This window comes from Eleutherodactylus coqui, chromosome 10 (genome assembly GCF_035609145.1).
Source record: "Eleutherodactylus coqui strain aEleCoq1 chromosome 10, aEleCoq1.hap1, whole genome shotgun sequence".
NCBI lineage: Eukaryota > Metazoa > Chordata > Amphibia > Anura > Eleutherodactylidae > Eleutherodactylus > Eleutherodactylus coqui.
The window spans coordinates 92,643,449-92,667,350 of NC_089846.1; the positions used below are offsets into that span (position 1 = coordinate 92,643,449).

Sequence of the window (23,902 nt, forward strand, 5' to 3'; positions counted from 1 at the left end):
GGGCCATGCAGTGTGGGCCGAAGCCCACCTGTATTACGCACGACATTACTACCTCAGCTGTGTTGGGCAATGCAATGGGATATTTCTATGTACCGCCGGTGGCTTCCTGGCACCCACCTAGGCAGTGGGTCCACAGGGAGTTTAACCTACATGTGTCCACTTGTAAAGAACCCCAGTCTGACTGGGGCATGCAGTGTGGGCCGAAACCCACCTGCATTAACCCTTTCCAGTCCACTGTGTGACCTGTGAAGACATTAGGGTTTAAGGCTGTACAGCTCCGTTGTTGGTAGACGTCCGTCGGGGTTCTCTTACTGTATATTGCCAGCCTCTCTGCTGTCGGAGCCTATCCTACGTGTCAGCTCATGCAGTACTGGCTTTAGCCAGCATATAACGCCGTTGTATAACGGCAGAAAAAGAGTAAGCCCCCTAGGAAAACCATATACAAATTGGATTGGAAAGGGTTAAGCACAACATTACTACCTCAGCTGTGTTGGGCAATGCAATGGGATATTTCTGTGTACCGCCGGTGGGTTCCAGGGAGCCACCCATGCTGTGGGTCGACAGGGACTTCACAATAGGGAGTTGTACCTGCCTGTGTCTATGAATTAAAAAGCCCGGTCTGACTGGGGCATGCAGACACCTTGACAGAATGAATAGTGTGTGGCACATAGGTTCCCCATTGCTATGCCCACGTGTGCAGCTCCTGATGGCGGTGGCACAGGATTCTATTTCTCATTGCTTCTGTACAGCATTGTGGGCTATCGCTCCGCCACTTTTAAAGAGGGTCGCTGCCTAGCCGTGCCAACCTCTGCAGTGTGTGCCTGCGGTCCCTCGTCATGGCAGACGCAATTCTAAATAGACATGAGCGTGGTGTGGCATGAGGGCAGCTGAAGGCTGCCCAGGGACACTTTGGTGTGCGCTGTGGGGGCGGGAGGGGGGGCGGTTGGGCAGCATGTAACCCAGGAGAAGTGTCAGTGGAGTGTCATGCAGGCAGTGATTGTGCTTTGTTGGAGGTAGTGTGGTGCTTAGCAAAGGTATGCCATGCTAATGAGGGCTTTTCAGAAGTAAAAGTTGTTGGGAGGGGGGGGGGCCCACTCTTGCCGGTATTGTGGCTTAATAGTGGGACCTGTGAACTTGAGATGCAGCCCAACATGTAGCCCCTCGCCTGCCCTATCCGTTTCTGTGTGATTCCCATCACTTTGTTGAATTGCCCAGATTTTCACACATGAAAACCTTAGCGAGCATCGGCGAAATACAAAAATGTTCTGGTCGCCCATTGACTTCAATGGGGTTCGTTGTTCGAAACGAACCCTCGAGCATCACGGGAAGTTCGTTCCGAATAACGAACACCCGAACATTTTGGTGTTCGCTCATCTCTAATAACTACTATAATACTGCCTTCTATGTACAAGAATATAACTACTATAATACTGCCCCTATGTACAATAATATAACTACTATAATACTGTTCCCTGTGTACAAGAATATAACTACTATAATACTGCCCTATATGTACAAGAATATAACTACTATAATACTGCTCCCTATGTACAAGAATATAACTACTATAATACTGCCCGCTATGTGCCAGAATATATCAATTATATACTGCTCCACTTTTAGTACATTCTATCGTTGTCTAAGAGGGCCGTATAATCAGAGGAAAACCAACCCAAGCAATGCTTACTGGAGAAACAATTAATTTAGTGATCTGTCCTTAAATATTTGGTTAATATAAAGTGATGTAACTTATTATTATAATTATACGATTATCATGGGATTCTGTCTACATCTTGTAAATATTTTGGTTCTTGTGAAATGGTTTTCCCTGTTCTTGAGGCGGCCATTTATAAGGATCAGTGGATACTCTGGGTTGTAGCTGAGATTCCTCGATCCCACAGACTCTTCGCCTCTGTTCTCCAGGTTTTCGTGCCTGTCGAGCTCTATGATATAATAATGAGCACGATCCTGAGATAATGATGAGCAGCTCTGGAGTCGTCCATAAAGGTGCCAGCTGTGACTTACTAATGGCAGCGCTTCAGCAGATATTGATCACTTTCTGGTCTTACAAGCTCAAGCCAGCAAATTATTTCATACCGTCTAATGGAAATGACGAGCGCTCTGAAGACTTTATCGATCCCAACTAAGTGGTCACGTGGGGGCTAAAAATGGAATTCCTTATACAGCAACTCGCACTTCCTGCCAGTGACAGGAGGGTTCAGCCCTGGGTATTCAGGGGACAGTCAAAAGCTTTGGTGGCCGCCAATAACCGAATCTGAAAGTTGATGACTGACTGTCTGCTCCACCCCCTCTGGTAACTCCAGATCTTCTACTCTTACACTTTTTGTTACATCATATATGATACTTAATTTCCCTTCAGAGCTGCATTCACAATTCTGCTGGTTTTCTGCTACCTCTTCAGTATCTCTAACCTCTGCCCCCTACTGGTTCAGGGTCAGTACAGAGCATGCTCTGCTGCTTTGTGGGAGCTGTATTGGGACATATACCCTGCAGTGCTCCAGAACACATACTTGCCCTTGGACTGCCATAAAAATACACACTCACCACTTATTTTGGAGTAAATTTGCACAAACTCCGCCCCTTTGTGGTCATTCTCCAGAACTGTTGTCAGCTATAAAAGTTTATGAAATATAAGATTGTACTTCGGTCCACGACTATGGATGATGTATAGTCAATAACAGATATACAGGGTTGTGCCGCCTGGTAACCCACTGATCACTTCACTTGAAGGAGCATTGGGCCGGCCAGAAGGCTCAAACACAGTGGCCCGATATAGTAGGGTGGTTCTATTCCATCTACTTCAGTGGCAGAGAGCTGCACTACCATACTGCGCCACCGCGCTATGTACAGCGTTTTGAGCCTTCCTGCCACACTGCAGGTCCTTCCAGTCAGCTAATTGGCTGGTATCCTGGGTGGAGGACAACCGTCACTGCCATATATATTTTTTTGCGGGGAGGGGAGCTTCACGTACCTTTAAGGGTGGATGTATTTTTTGGGGGAACACAGACCTTTTGGAAGGGGGGATGCACACACTATGTGTACACCCCCCATACATTCTGGAGATGTATACATTGTTTTTGGTGGTGCTCAAATGCTTTTTGAGAGCGCACATACTTTGCAGGCAAATGCACATACTTTTTTAGTGGGCTGACTTAGTTTCAGGTGGCACACATTCTTTTATGGGGGAGTTCACATATTCTTCATGTGGGGGGCATATACTTTTCAGGAAGTTCAGATGCACATATATTTTGGGCAGTTAGGCGCACATTATTTTGGGGGAGTATTCATACTTTTCAGGGGGCTCCACATTCTTTTCATTTAGGCCACATATTTTTCAAGTAGGGGTGCACATACTTTTCAGGCAGAGCACTTATTCTTCAGGCGGGGGCACATGCTTTTATATACTTTTCAAGGAGTTCACATATCTTTGGTGGGGCCCGTATTTTTCAGGTAGGGGACACACATAGTTTTTGTGGCGCACTCTTACTTATTGGGGTGCGTTCATACTTCTCAGGGGGCCGGTGAGGCTTCTCTGCCACGGTTAAATTGGATTATAGTAGTAAAAGGTATTACACTGTGTTCACAAGTCCGAAAGTGCAAGGTGCATTGTGGGAGCATCTAGAAGGAGCCCCCTCTAAGATCAGCTGCACCCCTAGAGCGTCCCCTCCTGCGATGGCTGATATCAGCAGAGCTGTGGGTGACCGGGATATGGGAGCACTATATATAATTAGCTCCTGAGCCCGTGCCCGGCCGCGGTTGGCTGGCGGAGAGCGCTGGAATGCGGCTGCACCGCCGGCCTCCTCCACTGAAGTGTTTAATGAGGCTGCAGGAGAACAGCAGATAATATGCAGCTATAAAAATGCGTTTTACTGTTGAAGTCGCTAATTAAGCTCCATATCCGAGCGCAGTGAAAACATGTTTGCAGGAAACAGAGCGTATTTTCATATTAGAGGCGCATTCATTTGGACGCCATGAGCCGGGTATTTTGACAACACAGCCATAATTAGGAATTCTTGAAATCTCTCCAAAAAGCCGTTTGCAGACTGCGACTCGACATGAACAAGAGGTTGAGGGAAGCGCGTTTTGCATTTTTACCATCTGTGATAAATGGAACTCGCGGATCGCTGTGAAATACAAATGTGGAACAGTTGCGCTCATTTCGGCACCAGGAGGAATCTGTTACGTGACAGAGCTTTACCGCGGCGCTCCTATTTGTAGGACATAATATCGTGTCGCCGCTGACTCTTAGTAAGATGATCAAATGTACCACTGGCAGGGGCCCTATAACAAGAGGAGGGCCCCTCCTGGCCCTGGCGTGTATCTTCATACTTCTGAAACTTTCTAATAGACTTTTTTTAAATTTCTCACCATTTTAACCCCTTAGTGACCAACAATACGCCGTTTGACTGCCTGTATTGTGCGATCTCCCTCCATACAACGCGGTTGCTGGCTGTTTATAACAGCTGACAACCGGGGTCAACAGCACCTCCCTCCCACCACGGCAGTCCACTTCTCCCTGTTTCCCCACTCACTTCCAGGTAGGGCGATCATGTGATTGCTGCGCTCAATCTTCAGCCTCAGCATTAGTATGAATGATGCCAGTGATTAGCCACAGCGAGCCCAATCCAGATGACATGTGACTGCGCTACCCAAACATGAGCCGGAATGGGGGGGGGGGGGTGAGAGCAGCGTGGACCAGAGCTGTGGGGGGAGTATAGGCTGTCCTTCATTTACTCCATTCTCTGCCACTCCTGCGGTACACGTCTCCTGTCCCCCAGGATGGCCCCCAAAATCCAGGCCTGTCCTGCTGTATGCGGGATGATTGGTAGACACATGCCGGTAAACTGCACTGATACATTGCAACAAACTGTCAGGACAGGAGGGAGATTAGTGCTGCTGTTTAGGTGAGGATTATTTAGACTAAGCCACTTTTTACTGCGATTAGCGCGGCAGCGGCCCAAGCACCACGCTAATCGCGGTACAACGGTCCCATTGATTTCAATGGGGCGTCACAGAAATGCGGTTAAACGGTGCGATTTTTGAGCGCTGTTATGTTTATGTGCGTTTTAACGTTTAGTGCACCACATCACCCATCACAATGATACGGTGCGTTAAAATAGGCTGTCAAATGCTAGGACATGCGTTCAAAAACGCCGCGATTTGGAGAGGCATTTTCTGAACCCGTGTGTGAGAGTGGATTCAATGCAAGTGTGACGACACCTCAGCTGAGAGTATTAGGTCTTAAATGTTTTCAGACTCTGAATGTTTCTATTTACTGACAAAAAGCAGAGATCTTGAAAAGTCCTAAAGATTCCCTTGTGTATAAAGTGAGGCTATGGGGTGCAGAGGTTGCAGTCGGGGTCCCTGAGGACTATAAAGGGCACACCTGGTACAGAGTCGGCATTGGAGTCCTGCTGTCTGATCCCTCTCCTCCCTTGGCTCAGTAATCTCTTACTGCACTGTCTTTTCTGTATCTGATGCAGGACATTCTGGTACTCCAGTGATAACTGCCGCCCCGTCCCTGCACCATTACCACACTGAGGCCCCCAGGGTGCTCACATCCTCTGTGCACATTCACCTTCACATCATCGTCTCCTCTCAGCCCCCTCTATAAATTGCCCCCGCTGTGCAGAAAACCAGATATTACAGGGATGAGCGCAGTCCTTGGTTGTAGCTCGCAGCCCTTCCCATATCACAGTTACATACAAACTCCAATACAATCTGCATAGTACTACCTTCTAGATAAAATGGCATACAAAAGGTGGTGGAGGGGCAGTTACAGGGTTAAAAATACTCTTGGCCATATGCAAAAACAGCGACTGACACTCACTCTATCTATCTATCTAATGCTGGGGGAACTCATGATTGGCTGCACAGATAATGCCAGTGATCCCGCACCCGGGTAACATGGGTACCTGTTGTGGCTGGAGTTCCCCTTTAAGTGTGACTCTGTTTTGCGAATGCTCCGCTGAGGCTTCCCACACAACTAACTTCATTCTCTTACATTCTAGAGTTTTGCAAGCCCTGGACACTCACCACCGTCTGATGGTTCACCTGGATCACCTCATCACCCGCGTGGATCTTCTTGCACTGGTCGGCCGGAGACTGCGGGGAAAGAAAGAAATGATACAAAATAATCCACAGTGGTAACAAAGGGAGCGGGGTCAGAGAGTCAGCCCACTGCCTGAGTCTTGCCAGGGCACAGTGGCTTGTTGGTGCCTCTCATGCCACATCATTTCAATACAGTTGGTTCTTAAAGGGGTTGTCCTACAAATCAGAATTATCCCCCATTCACAACTAGTGAATAACTATCTGATCAGAGGGGGGTCCAACTGTTATCACCCCCACTGATCAGAAGAATTAGTTCCCAAAGGTCACACATGCACTACGCTGCTCCATTTATTTCAATGGATCTGCCGGTGATAACCAAACGCATGGACTTGGCAATCTTCAACAGTTTCATTACAATGAATGGAGCAGCAGTGAGTCCGTGACCATCACTGCAGTTATCCAGAGACCTTCAGAACCGGCATTATACTGATCGGTGGGGTTCCAGCAGTTGCCCCTTTTTCAAACAGATGCTTATTCTCCATCCTGTGGTAAGGAATAACTTTATTTTACAGGACGGCCCCTTTAACAGTCTTTTACATGGGATGATTGAGCGAAAGCTCCCAATCATTGGTCAGTGTAAACATGCAGCGAGCGAACGACAGCGATTCACTAGGTTGTTGTTGATCACATCTTTTATGATGACCTAACAATCATTGTCAGCAGCCATAACATTTTAATTTTTCCGTCGACATGGCCGTATGAGGGCTTGTTTTTCGTGTGGCGAGCTGTAGTTTTATTGCTACAATTTGTGACTACATGTAATGTATTGTATAACTTTTTATCTTGTTTTGTAAGGCAGGGAGAAAACATCAATTCTGCCATAGTTTTTTTTACCATATAAATGATATGATACTTTTTTTCTGCCGGTTGGTACGACTACAATACCGCAATTAGGACTCATTCACATCAGCATTAGGGGATTCTATTTTCCTGCTCAGTTCAGGGGGCACAAAGACGGCACCTTTTGGTCGAACAGTTGTGTCTTATGATGGAGCCGAACAGCGCCGAATTGACTTAAATTAGGGTCCATTCAATTTCCATCCCGCAGTCTGCCATATTGTCAGAATTTTACAAGACAAAATAGTGTTATGGGAATAAATCACATTCCGAAAGATTTCACTGGTTTGCTCCAGATTGGTTATAATGAGAAGCTTCATGCATGAATATATGTATCTGAACTCACGGATACTCCCCGTGAGCCCCCATATCCTTCTAGTTTATTGAAAGGAAGTGCAATACAGTTATACTTCAATATGATGCACCAATTACATGCATACCCCTCCCAACATCATAACAACTCATGATTGGCCTAATATGTAACGACGCTGATAATTAACATATGTTCACGCCCCAGGTGTATGTTTCTATGTGAACACGTAATTCCTATATACCCAAGTAGCATAGACTTTATTAATATTCCAATCTGGACCAAAGAATCCAAGGGATGAGATAGTAAGCAGCCCCCTTCTTATGAGCGGTGGGCATTGCAGGTCTTTCTCATAAGAAACACATCTCAGGACCTTGTTAAGTCTTGGGAACTTGTGTGTAGGAGTGTATTGCAGATACCAGCACAAGAATGCAACACACACACAGCGTACAGTATTGAACCAGTTAACCATTTCACTGCTAGCTATTTTCTATGAAGGTGGATATACACACACATATATATATATATATATATATATATTATATATGCATAGGCTGATGTAAGAAACACATTTATATTGTTATTACTATAACACTCCCTCCTTTTTGTTTCTTCAGAGCAGCCGAGTGAACGTTTATGTCAGGTACTTACAAATACCCTAGTGGCAAGTGCCTGTATTCCTACACTACTTCCCTGGATCCCCCACCCGACATTCTTATCTTATGCATAAACAAAAAGTATCATAGGAAGGCACTGCATGAAGAGAAGGTTGATCGAAAGCAGATTCAGCTTCAGAGTCAGTAGTCAAAGGAAAAGCATCATCATAGATAACAGGGACTGCTTCGTCAAAAGTCTTTGGGAAAGTTCCTTGAAGGCACGGAATATTGCAGTCCATAGTAGCAATGTCAGTAAGAATAGTGACTAAAGTTCTAGCAAAAGATAAAATCCGGTGGCTCCATCTGCCGAAAGTATCTGTCCACCAGTCACCAAAAGGGGTCGGAGATGCCAGAATTTGCTTTTAGTTCTTTAAAGAGGCTAATTAGACCCTTCAGAGCCTTAGTTATGGAACCATAGCTGTGAAAAAGATAACAGGGATTGAGCAAGCTAGGAGAAAGCATGGTGGGAAGACTCTCTTGCAATGAGACGCGTGTATCCAATTGGATTTGTCCTTCCAGCTGAACATCTCTAGCAGTGGTCAGGAACACTTGTTGTGGATCGTCAAGTCTGGGCTCTAGAGCTTTGCGGACGTGTCTTTTGGTAACCACCCAATCTCCTAGTTTCACAGAATGAGTTCCTTCTAAGCTGTCAGGCTGTGGAAGGGAAGCAAACACTCGAGAATATACATTAGTTAAGTGTTTTGTAAGAGCAATAACACAGTTTAATTTAAGCTACCAGGCTGCATCTGGAGTTATCGCGGTAAATACAATTTTAACTTTGGAGCTAGCTGAGGCCTATTCTGTCCAGTGTGTACCTTACGGAGAAGAGTACCAAGGGGAGGCACTCGGTCCATTGTCTATTGAGCTTTGCCCTGGCCTTCTGGATTTTGGTTTCTAAGGTACCATTTAAATGTTCTGCTCCACCACTGCTTTGTGGATGGTACGGAGCATAAAAGGCCAGTTCTACCCCCAACACTTTCATTTCTTTCTGCATCACTTCTCCCGTGGAGGAAGTACCTCAGTCACTCTCAGTTGTCTCTGGTACTCTGTATCTGTATACCACCTCAGATATCGGTTTTTGGTAGTGGCGTTTGTGAGTGGGTATGCCAGACTGGCTACCCTGAGAACGCATCTAGGCAGACCAGAACGAACTTGTACCTGTCCACCCATGGCAGTTGGAAGTAGTCTACTTGAAGATGCTGGAACAGGTAGTCAGGACGAGGGGTGCACTGCATGCAAGCCTACCCATGTTGTTCTGTGCACAAATCAGGCAGCTCTGAGTGTGTTTAGCTGCCGCGAAGCTAAATCCTGGTGCAGACCAGTTACTAGCAACCACATCTGTCATAAATGTTTTGGACAGGTGTGTATTTTCATGGGAGGCCAGAGCCATGATGGGATTGGGGCCTGTGGGAGACAAGGCTTGTTGGATACCATCCATTTATCTCCAGGTGTCTCTCTGCCCCTCTTGCTGATTTCCATTGTTCCTAACAGAGTAGGCCTCCAACCTGAAAAGACATCAACAACAACAAGCACATATGCATACTTCCCAACAGGTGGGAGCTTAATATAGTCAATTAGCAACCACTGAAATGGGTAGAGTGGTCTATGCAAGTGTTTTTTTGTCACCTTTACCTTCTGTCCTGAGTTGCCTATGGTATAGATCATGCAAGACTGGAAAAATGATGCAGCAGCTACAGAGAACCCAGGAGCCACCCATCCTCATTCAAGCGTCGACATTATTGCTACTTTTGATAGGTGTGTCTCTCCATGCATCAGCTGTGCCATTATGGGGTACAGGGACCGTAGTAGGTAAGTTGTGTTGACTGTTCGCCATATGCCGTCCTGTCCTGCTGCTCCCATTTTTAGTCCATTTTACCTTTTTTTCCTTGCTGGCTTGTAACTGTAAAGTCCTTAGCATATCAATGTTCACGTTTTTGTCAATGTCCACATTTTTGTCAATGTCAACGTTTTTGTCTCTGACTTGTGCTGTTAGTATTGAGTTTATTTCTTTCTTTTACAGCTTGAGGGCTGCTGCCTTTGCTGTGCTTTCTGCGAGGCCATTGCCTCTTGCTTCTCCAGTGAAGGAATTGGTGTTAGTTTTTACCTTGAGAACTGCCACTTTGTCAGGTAGAAGTAGGGCCTCCATGAGACTCTGCACCACTGCACCATTCTTAATTGACTATCCTGCTGAGGGAAGAAACTGTCTGGCCTTCCATATTGGGCCATAATCATGAGCTATGCCAAATGCATACCGGGAATCAGTGTAAATTTGCCGTCTTACCTTCTGCCACTCTACACGCCTCAGTGAGGGCCTTCAGTTTTGCTTCTTGTGCTGAAATATGCAGAGCAGAGCTTCTGCTTTTAGGACATCTTGTTGTGTGACCACTGCATATCCGGTGTAGAGTTGTCAATCCTTACCCTACTACCATCTACAAAAAGCTCAAAATATGCATTGGCAACAGGGGTTCCAGTAACTGTTTAAAAACCTGAATTTTCTTGCTAGACAATCATGATGATATTCTATTTCAAATAGATCAGAATCTTGTTGCAAAAAAAATTTAAAATAGCTGATCTGCAATACCTAGATCACCTAGGCCTCCCCTTCCCCCATTTGAATCAGGATACTTGATTGGAAAAAGAATAGCCGGGTTCAAGGTAGTACAACGTTGAAAAGAGATGCTAGGAGGCATGAAAAAGGAACATTCTAGCTGGATCTGACAGGCCAAAGATATGTGCTTGGGTTGCACTTGCGTGAGTATGCTCTGGATGTCATGAAGGGTGAGGACCACTAGGGGGTAATCCAGAACCGTAACTTTGTTCCCCTTGCGAAGGTCATGGACCATGTGGTAGGTGTCCGGCTGACTATTTTGTATCTTTTTCCTTGACTGTAAAAAAGAGGGGTGTTTGCTGGAGAACATATCTCGTGCAAAGCCCCCAATTAAGCCAAGTCTCTCACTTGTTCCCCACAGGATTTTCTTGTGGGAAACTAAAGGGATACTATGGACCCAGGGGTGTGTATCCTGGTTTCAGATATACCATCGGGGGGGACATTCAATTTCCCTATGTCTTTCTTGGAGGTGGCCCACAATTTGTCAGGAACCGCAGAAAACTAGGTTTCTTCAGTGGCTGTCAGGACAAACACATGAGCCGGCTCCACCAAGAGAGCAGTTAGTTTGTAAAACTATTCTGAACTGGCATCTAACGTCTTAACCCATACCGATCCATCCGGTGAGAATTGGATGGATGCAGATAAGGCTTGTAAGATGTCAGTGCCAATAACAGAGATGTGAGTTACAGCAGGGCGGAATAATCCACAAACATTTATCCACATTGCAAATGTGATATCCTTTAAACAAATTCATTATTAATCTGATCCTGCCTGCAATGTCTCATCAAATTTGAGAAAATAAAACTTTTCCTGAATGCCCAAGATTCTCAACCCCCCTCCTTTGTCAACAAGAGAGGGCTGACCCATTATGTACTTTTACGTAATCTAGCTCCACCCCTTTGATTATGGCTGTTCAAATGCTTCTTCATGCTTTCATTTGAAACTTGCAATCTGCCAATCTGCATATGCAGAGGGGGAGAGAAACTTTTATCCCCAGTCAATATCTGCATCACACATTTTACATTCATCACAGCCTGAACACTGGTCATTAACTCTCATCCATCCATGCAGTCAAGTCTATCTCTCTCATACAAATGTTAATAACCATATGATCCTCCACACACACAATGTTTACTGCGGTTACAGAGTTCAGGAAATTGTGGATACACTGCACCAACCAGACCAGCTGAGGACAGTCCCTGAGCAGTTAGTAGCCGACTCCTCAGATAGATGGACTTTAGACAGAGAAAGTGGAACTGTCCCTTGGCTGCAGGGAAAATGGCAGACCCCTACCTATAAGCAGAGTTACCACGCTTATAAGAGCAGCCCAGCGCTTGAACCTTGGGTCTGACTATCCCTAAAGGGGTGAAACTCAGGACCAGAAGGAACTGGAAGCAGAAAAATGCAGCAAGACACACATATATAGACAGAACTGGGAACCATGTCAAATCAAAAAGCCTATAGGAGACCCACAAAGTCACAAAGGTATGGGATAGTTCACACAGGACATAGTAGGATGCACGCCATTCACACCAAGACATAACGCAGTAGGTTGCACAGCAGGACATACAGATATGCCTGAACACAGGCACAACACAGGGAAGGATGAGTGTGATGAGCAAACATCAATTAAAAGGCATTAAAGTGCATCAGTTCAGCTTAAATAGGAGTGCAATGACTAAGGAACCCCTCAGGTGAGCTCAGAAGGAGAGAGCTGGGTAACCCTCTCAGTGCTGGACAAAAGCAGACAGGGAAAGCAGAGTGATGCTAGCAAATGGCCGAGTGTGATAAACAAACAAAGAAAAAGTTACAGAAGTTCTACAACTGTCCTCATCTTGCATACAAATGCATTCAATTGCTCCCACCTCTCTGGAATTTATGTTATCAGGGAAAGCAGCAAAGAGAAGAAGAACATTCAAACTTTAACTGCAATTATACACACGTCCAACCAATCACAGAAATGACATTTACACAAAGAACAGCAAGTATATACCTTAAAATTCCTATCTTTCCTATTTTTAAGACAGTATGATTCAATGGATTCATTACAAGGTTCTATTCAATTGAAGCAAGCAAAGTACATTTATAAGATATACAGAGTCAGTCTCATACTACTCCTTTCTATTTCTTATCTTATGAGAAGCTGGGTGGCAAGGAAGAGGGGCTTCGCCCACCGATGCTCGCAGCACACATTCCTTTTCTGAAAGTCAAAGATTTGCTTAACTCTGAAGGGGGAGGGGGGTTGACAAAGGGGAACAGCGCTTTACAGAGATCAAGCATTAACCCTTTATCTATTCATATATGTATATATATATATCTCTACCTAGTATCATACATCTTTTCCTATATAATCTATAGATGATACAATAACACTCTTGCACTGTATATATATCTATTATCACGTACTGATCCTCTCCCTCTCTCTGCAAGCTTTTCTACTGCTGTCTGCGATCCTGGCACCTACAGTGACCTTCTCCGCAGCGCTATCTGACACATACAGCAATGACACAGTGTTAGGACATTAAAATATACAGGACAAATGGTACATGGTTAATTGTTAGTTGTCCACAGACTCTGCATGAACGTGCTTCATGTCATAGGGGGACACAGACTATGAAAGGATTCCCTTTCTCCCCCATTTCCCCCCTTACATCATAGGGGGATACAAACTATGCAAAATTCAGAAAAGGCACTCATCATTGCAGCGCCAAAAATTGGGATGCCAGGTAAAAACATACATTGATGGGAGATGAGACGGGAGGGTCCAGGAATACTACATACTAGACATGTATCAAGGTATGCCAACTGTTATTGGCCAAAATAACAACACGGCCATCTAGGGGCAGGGCAAAAGGGAGAACAAAAACATCATCCATGACACGGCCAGTTCGGTGCCCTCAGATGGGGAAGAAGGGCTGGCTTTCCTTTGTCTTCAACTCAAAACACATGAACAATAGCCATCTTGTAACTGCAACAATCTTACAGCAACTTTACGTCACTTACTGAAACATTTTTCTCTGCAAACTTGAGCAATCGTCTATCAACCAAAATTCCTTCATTATCAGCTAACACACTTTTCAAACCTTCTCATCTAAACAGTCCGCTTTTGCCATCAAACATTGCCTTTGCAACAGATTGTACTATTTCTTCAGCTGTGAACATTCTAGCGTCATCATCTTATCTACATCAATCAATCTGACCATTAGCGTTACCTATTATTTACGACAAAGCAGCCTTCATTGGCCTGGCTTACATCGCACTACTTAGCAATCTATTGTCCTAAGTAGTTAAAATTAACCTTGAGACTAAATGTTTCTTATCTAAAGATACGATCTCCTTATCTCAAAAAGTCATCAAATCTGCTTCCAGATTTGGAACCAATGTAGCGCTACTAAAGATGATGACACACCTTATCTCATGTCTAAACAACAATTTCACAGCGCATAGCAACACAGAACCAGTGAAGTCACAAATCAGGGTACTTATACAGACGAGTGACCATATTACAAAAATGAATGCTTTGGGTGGAAATTACTCACCCAAGCCTTGGAAAGCAGAATGACGGACGCACGATGGGGGAGGGGAGAACAGAACTCAACCCTCTGCTGCGGTCTTACCCCATTGTGAACGTCCTGCAAGCCACATGCCCAGCGGTTGGAATTGCATTCCAAAGATCACTTGTCAATTTTTTCAAGTCAGGCACCAAGAAGTTATGGGAATGTATCATATTCCAGAAGATTTTACTGGTTTGCTCCAAATTGGTTATAATGAGAAGCTTCATGCATGCATATATTTATTTGAACTCACTGATACTTCCCGTGAGCCCTCATACCCTTCTTACTTTATTGAAAGGAAGTACAATACAGTTATACTTGAATATGATGCACCAATTGCATGCATACCCCTCCCAACATCATAACAACTCATGATTGGCCTAATATGTAACAACGCTGATGATTAACATATGTTCACGCCCCAGGTGTATGTTGCTATGTGAACACATAATTTCTATATACCCAAGTAGCATAGTCTATATTAATACTTCAATCTGGATCTAGGAATCCAAGGGATGAGATAAGGAGCAGCCCCCTCTTATGAGCGGTGGGCATTGCAGGTCTTTCTCATAAGAAACACATCTCAAGACCTTGTTAAGTCTTGGGAACTTGTGTGTAGGAGTGTATTGCAGATACCAGCACAAGAATGCAACACACACAGCGTACAGTATTGAACCAGTTAACCATTTCACTGCTAGCTATTTTCTGTGAAGGTGGATATGTGAATGAATATATATATATTTGCATAGGCTGATTTAAGAAACACATTTATATTATTATTATTACTACAACAGTAGCTTCTAGCAGAAATCAGTGACACGGGTTCCAAATGGAACCTCCAACACTGATGTGAACAAGCCCTTAAATACTTTTTTTAAAGGGGTTGTCTCGCGAAAGCAAGTGGGATTATACACTTCTGTATGGCCATATTAATGCACTTTGTAATATACATCGTGCGTTAAATATGAGCCATACAGAAGTTATTCACTTACCTTCCCTGCGCTGGCGTCCCCGTCCCCATGACTCCATCTAACTTCAACGTCTAATCGCCCGATTAGACGCGCTTGCGCAGAAGGGTCTTCTACCTTCGGCTCGGTCTGGCATGAGCGGCGTTCTGGCTCCGCCCTTCTACGCGTCATCGCGTAGCTCCGCCCCATCACGTGTGCCGATTCCAGCCAATCAGGAGGCTGGAATCGGCACACGTGATGGGGCGGAGCTACGCGATGACGTGTAGAAGGGGTCGGAGCCAGAACGCCGCTGCTGCCGGACAGACCCGAAGGCAGAAGACCCTTCTGCGCAAGCGCGTCTAATCGGGCGATTAGACGCTGAAGTTAGATGGAGCCATGGGGACGGGGACGCCAGCGCAGGGAAGGTAAGTGAATAACTTCTGTATGGCTCATATTTAACGCACGATGTATATTACAAAGTGCATTAATATGGCCATACAGAAGTGCTTAACCCCACTTGCTTTCGCGAGACAACCCCTTTAAGTTTTTTTCAACTTTTGCACAATAGAACCCCCCCCCTTTTTAAATCGTATTTTTCATCACAAAGTGCCATGACTTTTTTAGTTTTCCATTAACAGAGCTCTGTGAGGGCTTGTTTTTTGCATGACGAGCTATAGTTTTTATTGGTACTGTTTTGGGGTATATGTGGCTTTTTTGGTCAATTTTATTGCCGTTTTTGGGATGTGAAATGAACAAAAAAAGCATTTTGACTCCATTTATTTGCTTTTTATAAAATAGTGTTTGCTGTGCATGATAAAATGTGTGTTCAATTTGTTGCATGGGTTTTTTGTTACTGATATGATGATACCAAAGATGGGCTTTTAAACTTTACAAGGTTTTTTTTTTACACAAAGAGGGGAAATGTGCAGAAAAGTGTTTTTTTTTACATGTTTAATTTTTTTTAAAAATTTTGTTCTTGTAGGGCACTTGAACCCGAGATGCTATGATCAATGCAATAATACATAGCGGTACTTCTGTTTTTCATGGCTATAGCAGAGCTTATATCAGTGAGGGCAAATAACATCACAGAAGGAGAGCCTCCCCTTTGTGAACCCTTTATATGCTGTGATTAACATTGATCATGGCATGCAAGGGGACAACAGTGGGGATTGATGTTTTTAATTCTGTAGAACTGACCCCTTGATGAGAGGCTCTAGTACCCTGTTATACCGCTTCTTCCTTGGATACAAGATGTTATACAGGTGGGCATGGAGGCTCTAGTTCCCTTTTGTACCTCCTCTAGCTTGGAAACAAGATGTGATATGGCCAAGCATGGAACTCTAGTATCCTGTTGGGCCATATCCAGCTTGGATACAAGATGTGCTATGGGTAGGCATGGAGGCTTTAGTACCCTGTTGGGCTGCCTATAGTTTGGATACAAGATGTAATACGGTCAGGCACGGAGGCTTTATTACCCTGTTGGGCTGCCTCTACCTTGGATACAAGTATAATAGTAGTGGGCTTGGAGGCTCCAGTACCCTGTTCGACTGCCTCTAGCTTGGATATAAGATGTGATATTGGCGGACATGGAGGCTATAGTATCCTGTTGAGCTGCCTCTGGCTTGGATACAAGATGTGATATGGTCAAGCATGGAGCTCTAGTACCCTGTTGAGCTGTATCCAGCTTGGTTCCAAGATGTGCTATGGGTAAGCATGGAGGCTCTAGTACACTGTTGTACTGCCTCTAGCTTGGATACAAGATGTGATATGGGTGGGCATTGAGGTATATAGGTTCTGTATGGTATGCTGCAACATATCGCTCCACATTTGCTGTTACTGAGCCTCTAGATCCTGCACACTCGTAGGCTGTCTAATTTGGTACCCTGTTGGGCTGCCTCTAGCTTGGATACAGGATGTGATATGGGTAGGCATGGAGGCTCTTGTACCCTGTTGTACTGCCTCTATCTTGGATACAAGATATGATCCTGGTGGGCATGGAGGCTGTAGTACCCTGTTGGGCTGTTTCTAGCTTGAATACAAGGTATGATATGGGCAGGCATTGAGGCTCTAGCTTGTATACAAGATGTCATATGGGCAGGCATGGAGGCTCTAGTACCCTGTTGTACTGCCTCTAGCTTGGATACAAGATGTGATATGGGTGGGCATTGAGGTATATAGGTTCTGTATGGTATGCTGCAACATATCGCTCCACATTTGCTGTTACTGAGCCTCTAGATCCTGCACACTCGTAGGCTGTCGAATTTGGCAATCCAGATGGTCCCATACATGCTCTATTGGTGATAAAGGTGACCAGGAAGCCACGGAAGTGCAACAATGTTGTGGGGGCTTCCTGTGACCCCCTTGTGTGTGACTGAGCATTATCCTGCTGTCTCTTGGAAGCCGCCATGAGAAGAACACATGTAACATAGTAACATAGTAACATAGTATGTAAGGCTGAATGAAGACAATGTCCATCTAGTCCAGCCTGTCTATGCTACTGTGTTGATCCAGAGGAGGGCAAAAAAACCCAAGGCCAGAAGCCAATTAGCCCTTTTGGGGAAAAAATTCCTTCCCGACTCCCTAATGGCAATCAGACTGTTCCCTGGATCAACCCCTAATAGTTCCTACCTTCCTATATACCCGGATTGACACTTAACCTAAGATTTATATCCTGTAATATCCTTCTTCTCCAGAAAGACATCAAGTCCCCTCTTAAACTCCTCTATGGATTTTGCCATCACCACTTCCTCCGGTAGAGAGTTCCACAGTCTAACTGCTCTTACAGTAAAGAATCCCCTTCCATGTTGGTGATGAAACCTACTTTCCTCTAATCGTAGCGGATGTCCTCTTGTTACCGTCATGGTCCTGGGTGTAAACAGATCATGGGAGAGATCCTTGTATTGTCCCCTCATGTACTTATACATGGTTATTTGATCGCCTGTTAGCTTTCTGTTTTCTAGAGTAAATAGTCCCAATTTGGATAGCCTCTCTGGGTATTCCAGTCCCGTCATTCCATGTATTAGTTTAGTTGCCCTTCTTTGAACCCCCTCAAGCACTGTGACATCTTTCCTGAGCACCGGTGACCAGAATTGTACGCAGTATTCCATGTGCGGCCTGACAAGTGCCTTATATAATGGAAGGATAATGTTCTCGTCCTTTGCCCCTATACCTCTTTTAATGCACCCCAAGACTTTATTTGCCTTTGCAGCAGCTGACTGGCATTGGTTACTCCAGTTTAGTCTATTATCCACTAATACCCCCAGATCCTTTTCCATATCACTTTTCCCCAGCGGTACCCCATTAAGTGAATATTTGTGACATCCGTTTCTCCTGCCCATGTGCATAGTCTTACATTTTTCAACATTGAACTTCATTTGCCATTTTCCTGCCCAAGCCCCCAGCTTATCCAGGTCCGTTTGTAGCCGCACATTGTCCTCCGTTGCATTAATTATATTGTATAATTTTGTGTCATCTGCAAATATTGATATTTTGCTGTGCAGCCCCTCTATCAGGTCATTGATAAATATGTTGAACAGAGTGGGGCCTAATACTGAACCCTGTGGCACCCCGCTAGCGACAGTGGTCCAATCAGAGTACGAACCATTTATTACCACCCTCTGCTTTCTATCATTGAGCCAATTTTTTACCCACTTACACACGTTTTCGCCCAGTCCGAGCTGCCTCATTTTGTATATTAGCCTATTATGTGGCACGGTGTCAAAGGCTTTAGAGAAGTCCAGATATACGAGATCAATAGATTCTCCCTGGTCCAGCTTAGAGCTTACTTCATCGTAGAAACTGATCAGATTTGTCTGACATGAGCGACCCTTCATGAACCCATGCTGGTGAGGAGTTATTCCGTTGTTCTCCTTGAGGTCCTCATCGATGGCGTCTCTCAGAATCCCCTCGAAAATGTTTCCCATTACTGAAGTGAGACTTACTGGCCTGTAGTTACCAGGCTCACTTTTGCTCCCTTTTTTGTAAATTGGAACCACGTTGGCAATGCGCCAATCCAATGGTACTACACCGGTCTTGATAGTGTCTAGAAATATTAGGTATAGCGGCCTAGCTATCTCATCACTTAGTTCCCTTAGTATCCTTGGGTGTAATCCATCTGGGCCCGGCGATTTATCAATTTTAGTTTTCTTTAGACGCTTCCGCACCTCCTCCTGCGTTAGGTATGAGATATTTTGTGAGGGGTTCGTTTTATTCCCCTGCATCTCGTGTGGCATTTCCTTTTCGTTTGGTGTGGTTGCAGGATGTCCTAAACATATAGCTGAGCTGTCATTGTCCCTTGTACCACGACTAGGGGTGACCGACTGTCGTATGCAATGTTCCCTAGACCATAACACCAGCCGGAGGCAGTGTGACACTCCACTAGCAAAAGCAGGATTGAAGCGCTCACCCCAAGGTCTCCAGACAAGACTGTGTCCATCGTCAGCGCCCAAGCTAAACCTAGATTTCTTGCTAAATACAACCCATTCCACTCCGTAGTGGCCAGTTTCGTCATTTATGACACTGCTGTAAACAGAGGTGACGATGGGTGTCAGATGTTTTACATGTAATGGGCACTGTGAGAACAAATGTCCTTCAGCCAAGTACCTGTAAAAGGTTCTAACAGACACCGGGGCCTGTAACAATGGCCCAACATCGAAATAGTTGGGAGCTGCTCGTGCTTGTGAGATGATCAGACGATTCTCTCTACTAGTGGTTTGTCGGGGGCGTCCTGAGCCCGGTCACCTTGTGTGTCCCCATCTACTGGTCCAAACACCTCCTAACAGTCTGGTCAGGCGCACCTCTCTACTGGTGGTTTGTCGGGTGCGTCCTGAGCCTGGTCACCTTGTGTGCCCTCACACATCCACTGGTCCCAACACCTCCTAACAGTCTGGTCAGATGCTCCTCTCTACTGGTGGTCTGTAGGGGGTGTCCTGAGCCCAGTCACCTTGTGTGCCCCCATCCACTGGTCCCAACACCTCCTAACAAGCTTATCAGAGCGGCCGGTGGCAGAAATTCGTTGATACAACCATGCAGCTTCTCACATCCCAATAATGCCCCCCTCCCTTTCAGACTCTGGTAACGGGGTGAAATCTCTTTTTTGCATCATAGAAGTGTCTAGTGGTTGTCAGGAATATGCTGATTGTGTGAAATAGACACATAGGTATTAGTGCTAAGATAGTATAAAAGCCTTTACTTTCTTGAGTAAAGTCAGATGCTCTTCAGACAGTTGAGGGGACACCCTTTGTGTCAATCTGTTTCCTGGCGAAGATTCTCTGCCTTGACTTCGTTTAAAGTGGGCTTCTCTGGCTGCTGTTATACAAGTCAGATAATGCTACCTCTCAGTGATGCGATGTAAATTGTAACCTTTATACTTTGAAATGTGATGTAAGTTGCAACATTTATCCTTTGTACATAGATATATATAATTTAAAAATGAAGGACAATTATTCACCACTATGCTCGATTATCACTTACTTTCAATACACTATTATTGTTAAAGCCCTATTCAAACATAAGTCTTGCTCCTTGTAGCAAAACAGTGGTCAACAAGCTCTACACAAGCGGAAGAAGAGGTCACTACACACAAGGAGCCTCCGAGAGCCTTTTATAGGCCAAGGGAGGAACCACTTTTAAGGCCTCATGTCACAAGACCGTGCCTCTAATTATACCACAAGTCTCATCATTTGTAGATCAGTCTGAGATGGAACTGCAGGATGAGTTTTTCAGCAAAACGACAACTTCTAGGGAATGCATTTATTTATTTTTTTTACAAAGAGTGTGTCAATCTTCCCATTCACTGACAGCAAGCAGATAGAATAGATTTTCATTCATTTTCTATATACTTGTGTGAGGGCGATGCCCACTTTCCAGAGGTTATATAGTTCGTGGCCCTCTCTATTACGTACTGGTAGTTGTGTATTAGAAAGTCTCCACCACCGCTACCATATAAACTGCAGCCATGTGTGAACTTTGTGTAACCTTAGCTCACAGAAGATTATCTAGACTGGATGTCATTGTAACAAACCTTCAGCTATGAGCAGTATTAGAAGTATTATAAGCTATCAGACACTCACTGTAGTAATAATATTTATATTGACTAACAGAAAGCAGAGATCTTAAAAAAGGGGAGGAACTGAAACAAAGTCTATTACGATACAAATCTGCATAAAAGTCTTTCCTGTTGGGAAGGAGTTCCCCTTTAAATGAAAAGTTCTATAGCGTTATATAGACACTTCTCTCATCATCACATTGACCGCCATTCTCGCACCGCCGGCGGCTTCACACCGGGATTTCACAGCAATGAACTGTTCAGTCGGTGATTCCGGCACCCGCGGTTTTAGACTTTGAGCTGCAGGATTATTAAGATGTTACTGTCAGGGAAGTTCAAGGCATCGTAATTAACAAGCGATGGGAGCTCCGAGACTCCGCATCCCACCAAGTGCACAGATTAAAAGTGACAAAATCGCACAGGCCGTGAGAGCGCGGAGTTCAGAGAAAGTGCACGGCGACTGCGCAAATCTGCTCAGTCTGCCCATCCCCCACAAGAGAATCCACATGAAGAGGAACTCACTACTCACAATAGCAAACAGCTCATCACCTGCCCTGTACCTCGTTACCATTACCTGCCCTGCGCCTCGTTATCATTACTTGCACTGTGCCTCATCACTTCCCCTGTACCTCGTTTCCCTTGCCTGCCCTGTGCCTCATTACTTCTCCTGCGCCTCATTACCATTGCCTGCCCTGTGCCCCATCGCCTGCCCTGTGCCTCATTCTTATTGCCTGCCCTGTGCCTCATTCTTATTACCTGCCCTGTGCCTCATCACCTGCCCTTTGCCTTATTATCTGCCCAGTGCCTCATCACCTGCCCTGTGCCTCGTTATTATCCCCTGCCTTGTGCCTCATTACTTCCCCTGTGCCTCGTTACCATTACCTGCCCTGTGCCTCATCACCTGCTATGTGTCTTGTTATCATCACATGCCCTGTGCCTCATTACTTCCCCTGTACCTTTTTAGCATCACCTGCCCTGTGCTTTATCTTCCCTGTGCCTCGTTATCATCACCTGACCTGGGCCTCATTACTTTCCTTGCACTTCGTTACCATTGCCCTGTGCTTCGTTATCATCACCTGCCCTGTGCTTCGTTATCATCACCTGCCCTGTGCTTCGTTATCATCACCTGCCCTGTGCCTCATTACCATTACCTTCCCTGTGCCTCATTACTTCCCCTGTGCCTCATCACCTCCCCTGTGCCTCGTTACCATTACCTGCCCTGTGCCTCATTACTTCCCCAGTGCCTCGTTACCATTACCTGCCCTGTGCCTCAATACTTCCCCTTTGCCTTGTTACCATTACCTGCCCTGTGCCTCATCACCTGCTCTGTGTCTTGTTATCATCACCTGCCCTGTGCCTCCTTATCTGCCCTGTGCCTTGTTATCATTACCTGCCCTGTGCTTCGTTATCATTACCTGCCCTGTGCTTCGTTATCATCACCTGCCCTGTGCCTCAATACTTCCCCTGTGCCTCGTTACCATTACTTGCCCTGTGCCTCATCACCTGCTCTGTGTCTTGTTATCATCACATGCCCTGTGCTTTATCTTCCCTGTGCCTCGTTATCATCACCTGACCTGGGCCTCATTACCCTTAGTTTCCTGTGCCTCATCACTTTTCCTGTGCCTCGTTATCATCACTTTTCCTGTGCCTCATTATCATTACCTGCCCTGTGCCTCATCATCTGCCCTGTATGTTGTTTATCATCGCCTGCCCTGTATGTCATTATCATCACCTGCCCTGTATGTGGTTATCATCACCTGCCCTGTATGTGGTTATCATCACCTGCCCTGTTGCTTACATTTGGCGATGACTATGACTACTAATAACATACAGAATCGTTTATTATCTTCAGTGGAATATTTTTTGGGGTACACAAACTTTAGGGCTCTTCCAGTTTTCTAAAAGTATGGCGGAAGCTCCGTATAATGAACCGCCCGCTGTGTATCACCTCTTTGCCATTTTCAAGCTCTGTTTGCTGTCAGGGAATGGACACATCATTGTTTCCACCTAGAGGCTGATAACCCCTTCTCCTCCCACTATTCTCTGCTGAGGGTTTGTTACACTTGTATCCAGTCCAGACAATGCTCTGTGGGGGGCATGGAGTTGTATTATTACTAGATGACAGTAAATTGGCGCTTTGTATGCGATTTTTGCAGTGTTCATTTTTCTTGTTCTCCATTACAATAAATATAACGAGTTATAAAATGTGTCGCGTTTGCTGTTATTCTTCAAAGTAACCGTTAATATCCCCAAAGCTGCGGACAAATCTCCACATATATACTCCGGCTGCTGCAGATCCGGATAGTTCCACGTTCCACGGAGTGGACTCCACCGCCTCATATAATGAGGATCCCCCGGGGCTGCTTATAATTGAAATTCACCGAGCGGCAAATTGGAAGAAGTTTTCGCTGCGGTGTTTAAGTTACTTTGAGTCCAGGATATTTGTTACATGCAGCAGCGCAGGACGGCGGGGGACTTGGGGCCTAACCGCACCGAGCGTTGCATGTACGCCTGCAGCGCACTCTGTGTTACATTGTAGCGAACAGGATTTATGTAATGACAGCGCACCCATCATGGTTTAAAGGGGTCGGATCAAGAGATAAAGTCATCCTGATCGGGGGAATGGGGTCCCAATTATCTCTACATGTATGAAGCAAAGGAAATGCATGCAGCCGCTCCAGTCATTTCAAGGACAGTGCCGGAAATTGCCAAATATGAGTGCTGCACACTCTTTAACCCCTTAATGACGTGGCCTTTTTTTTTACTTTTGTTTTGTCCTCTCCAGTTTTAAAAAATCATAACTAATTTATTT

The 23,902-nt window shown here is 45.2% G+C and overlaps 1 protein-coding gene across 1 annotated transcript in view; it reads right to left on the bottom strand.

Annotated features, from left to right (window-relative positions):
• LOC136580683 (connector enhancer of kinase suppressor of ras 2-like) overlaps positions 1–23,902 on the bottom strand; it is a 441,969-nt gene that overhangs the window by 110,478 nt on the left and 307,589 nt on the right. The window contains exon 8 of the mRNA XM_066581463.1: positions 6,058–6,126. Within this exon, the coding sequence (XP_066437560.1) occupies positions 6,058–6,126 (69 nt within the window). The remainder of the gene's footprint in view (positions 1–6,057; positions 6,127–23,902) is intronic.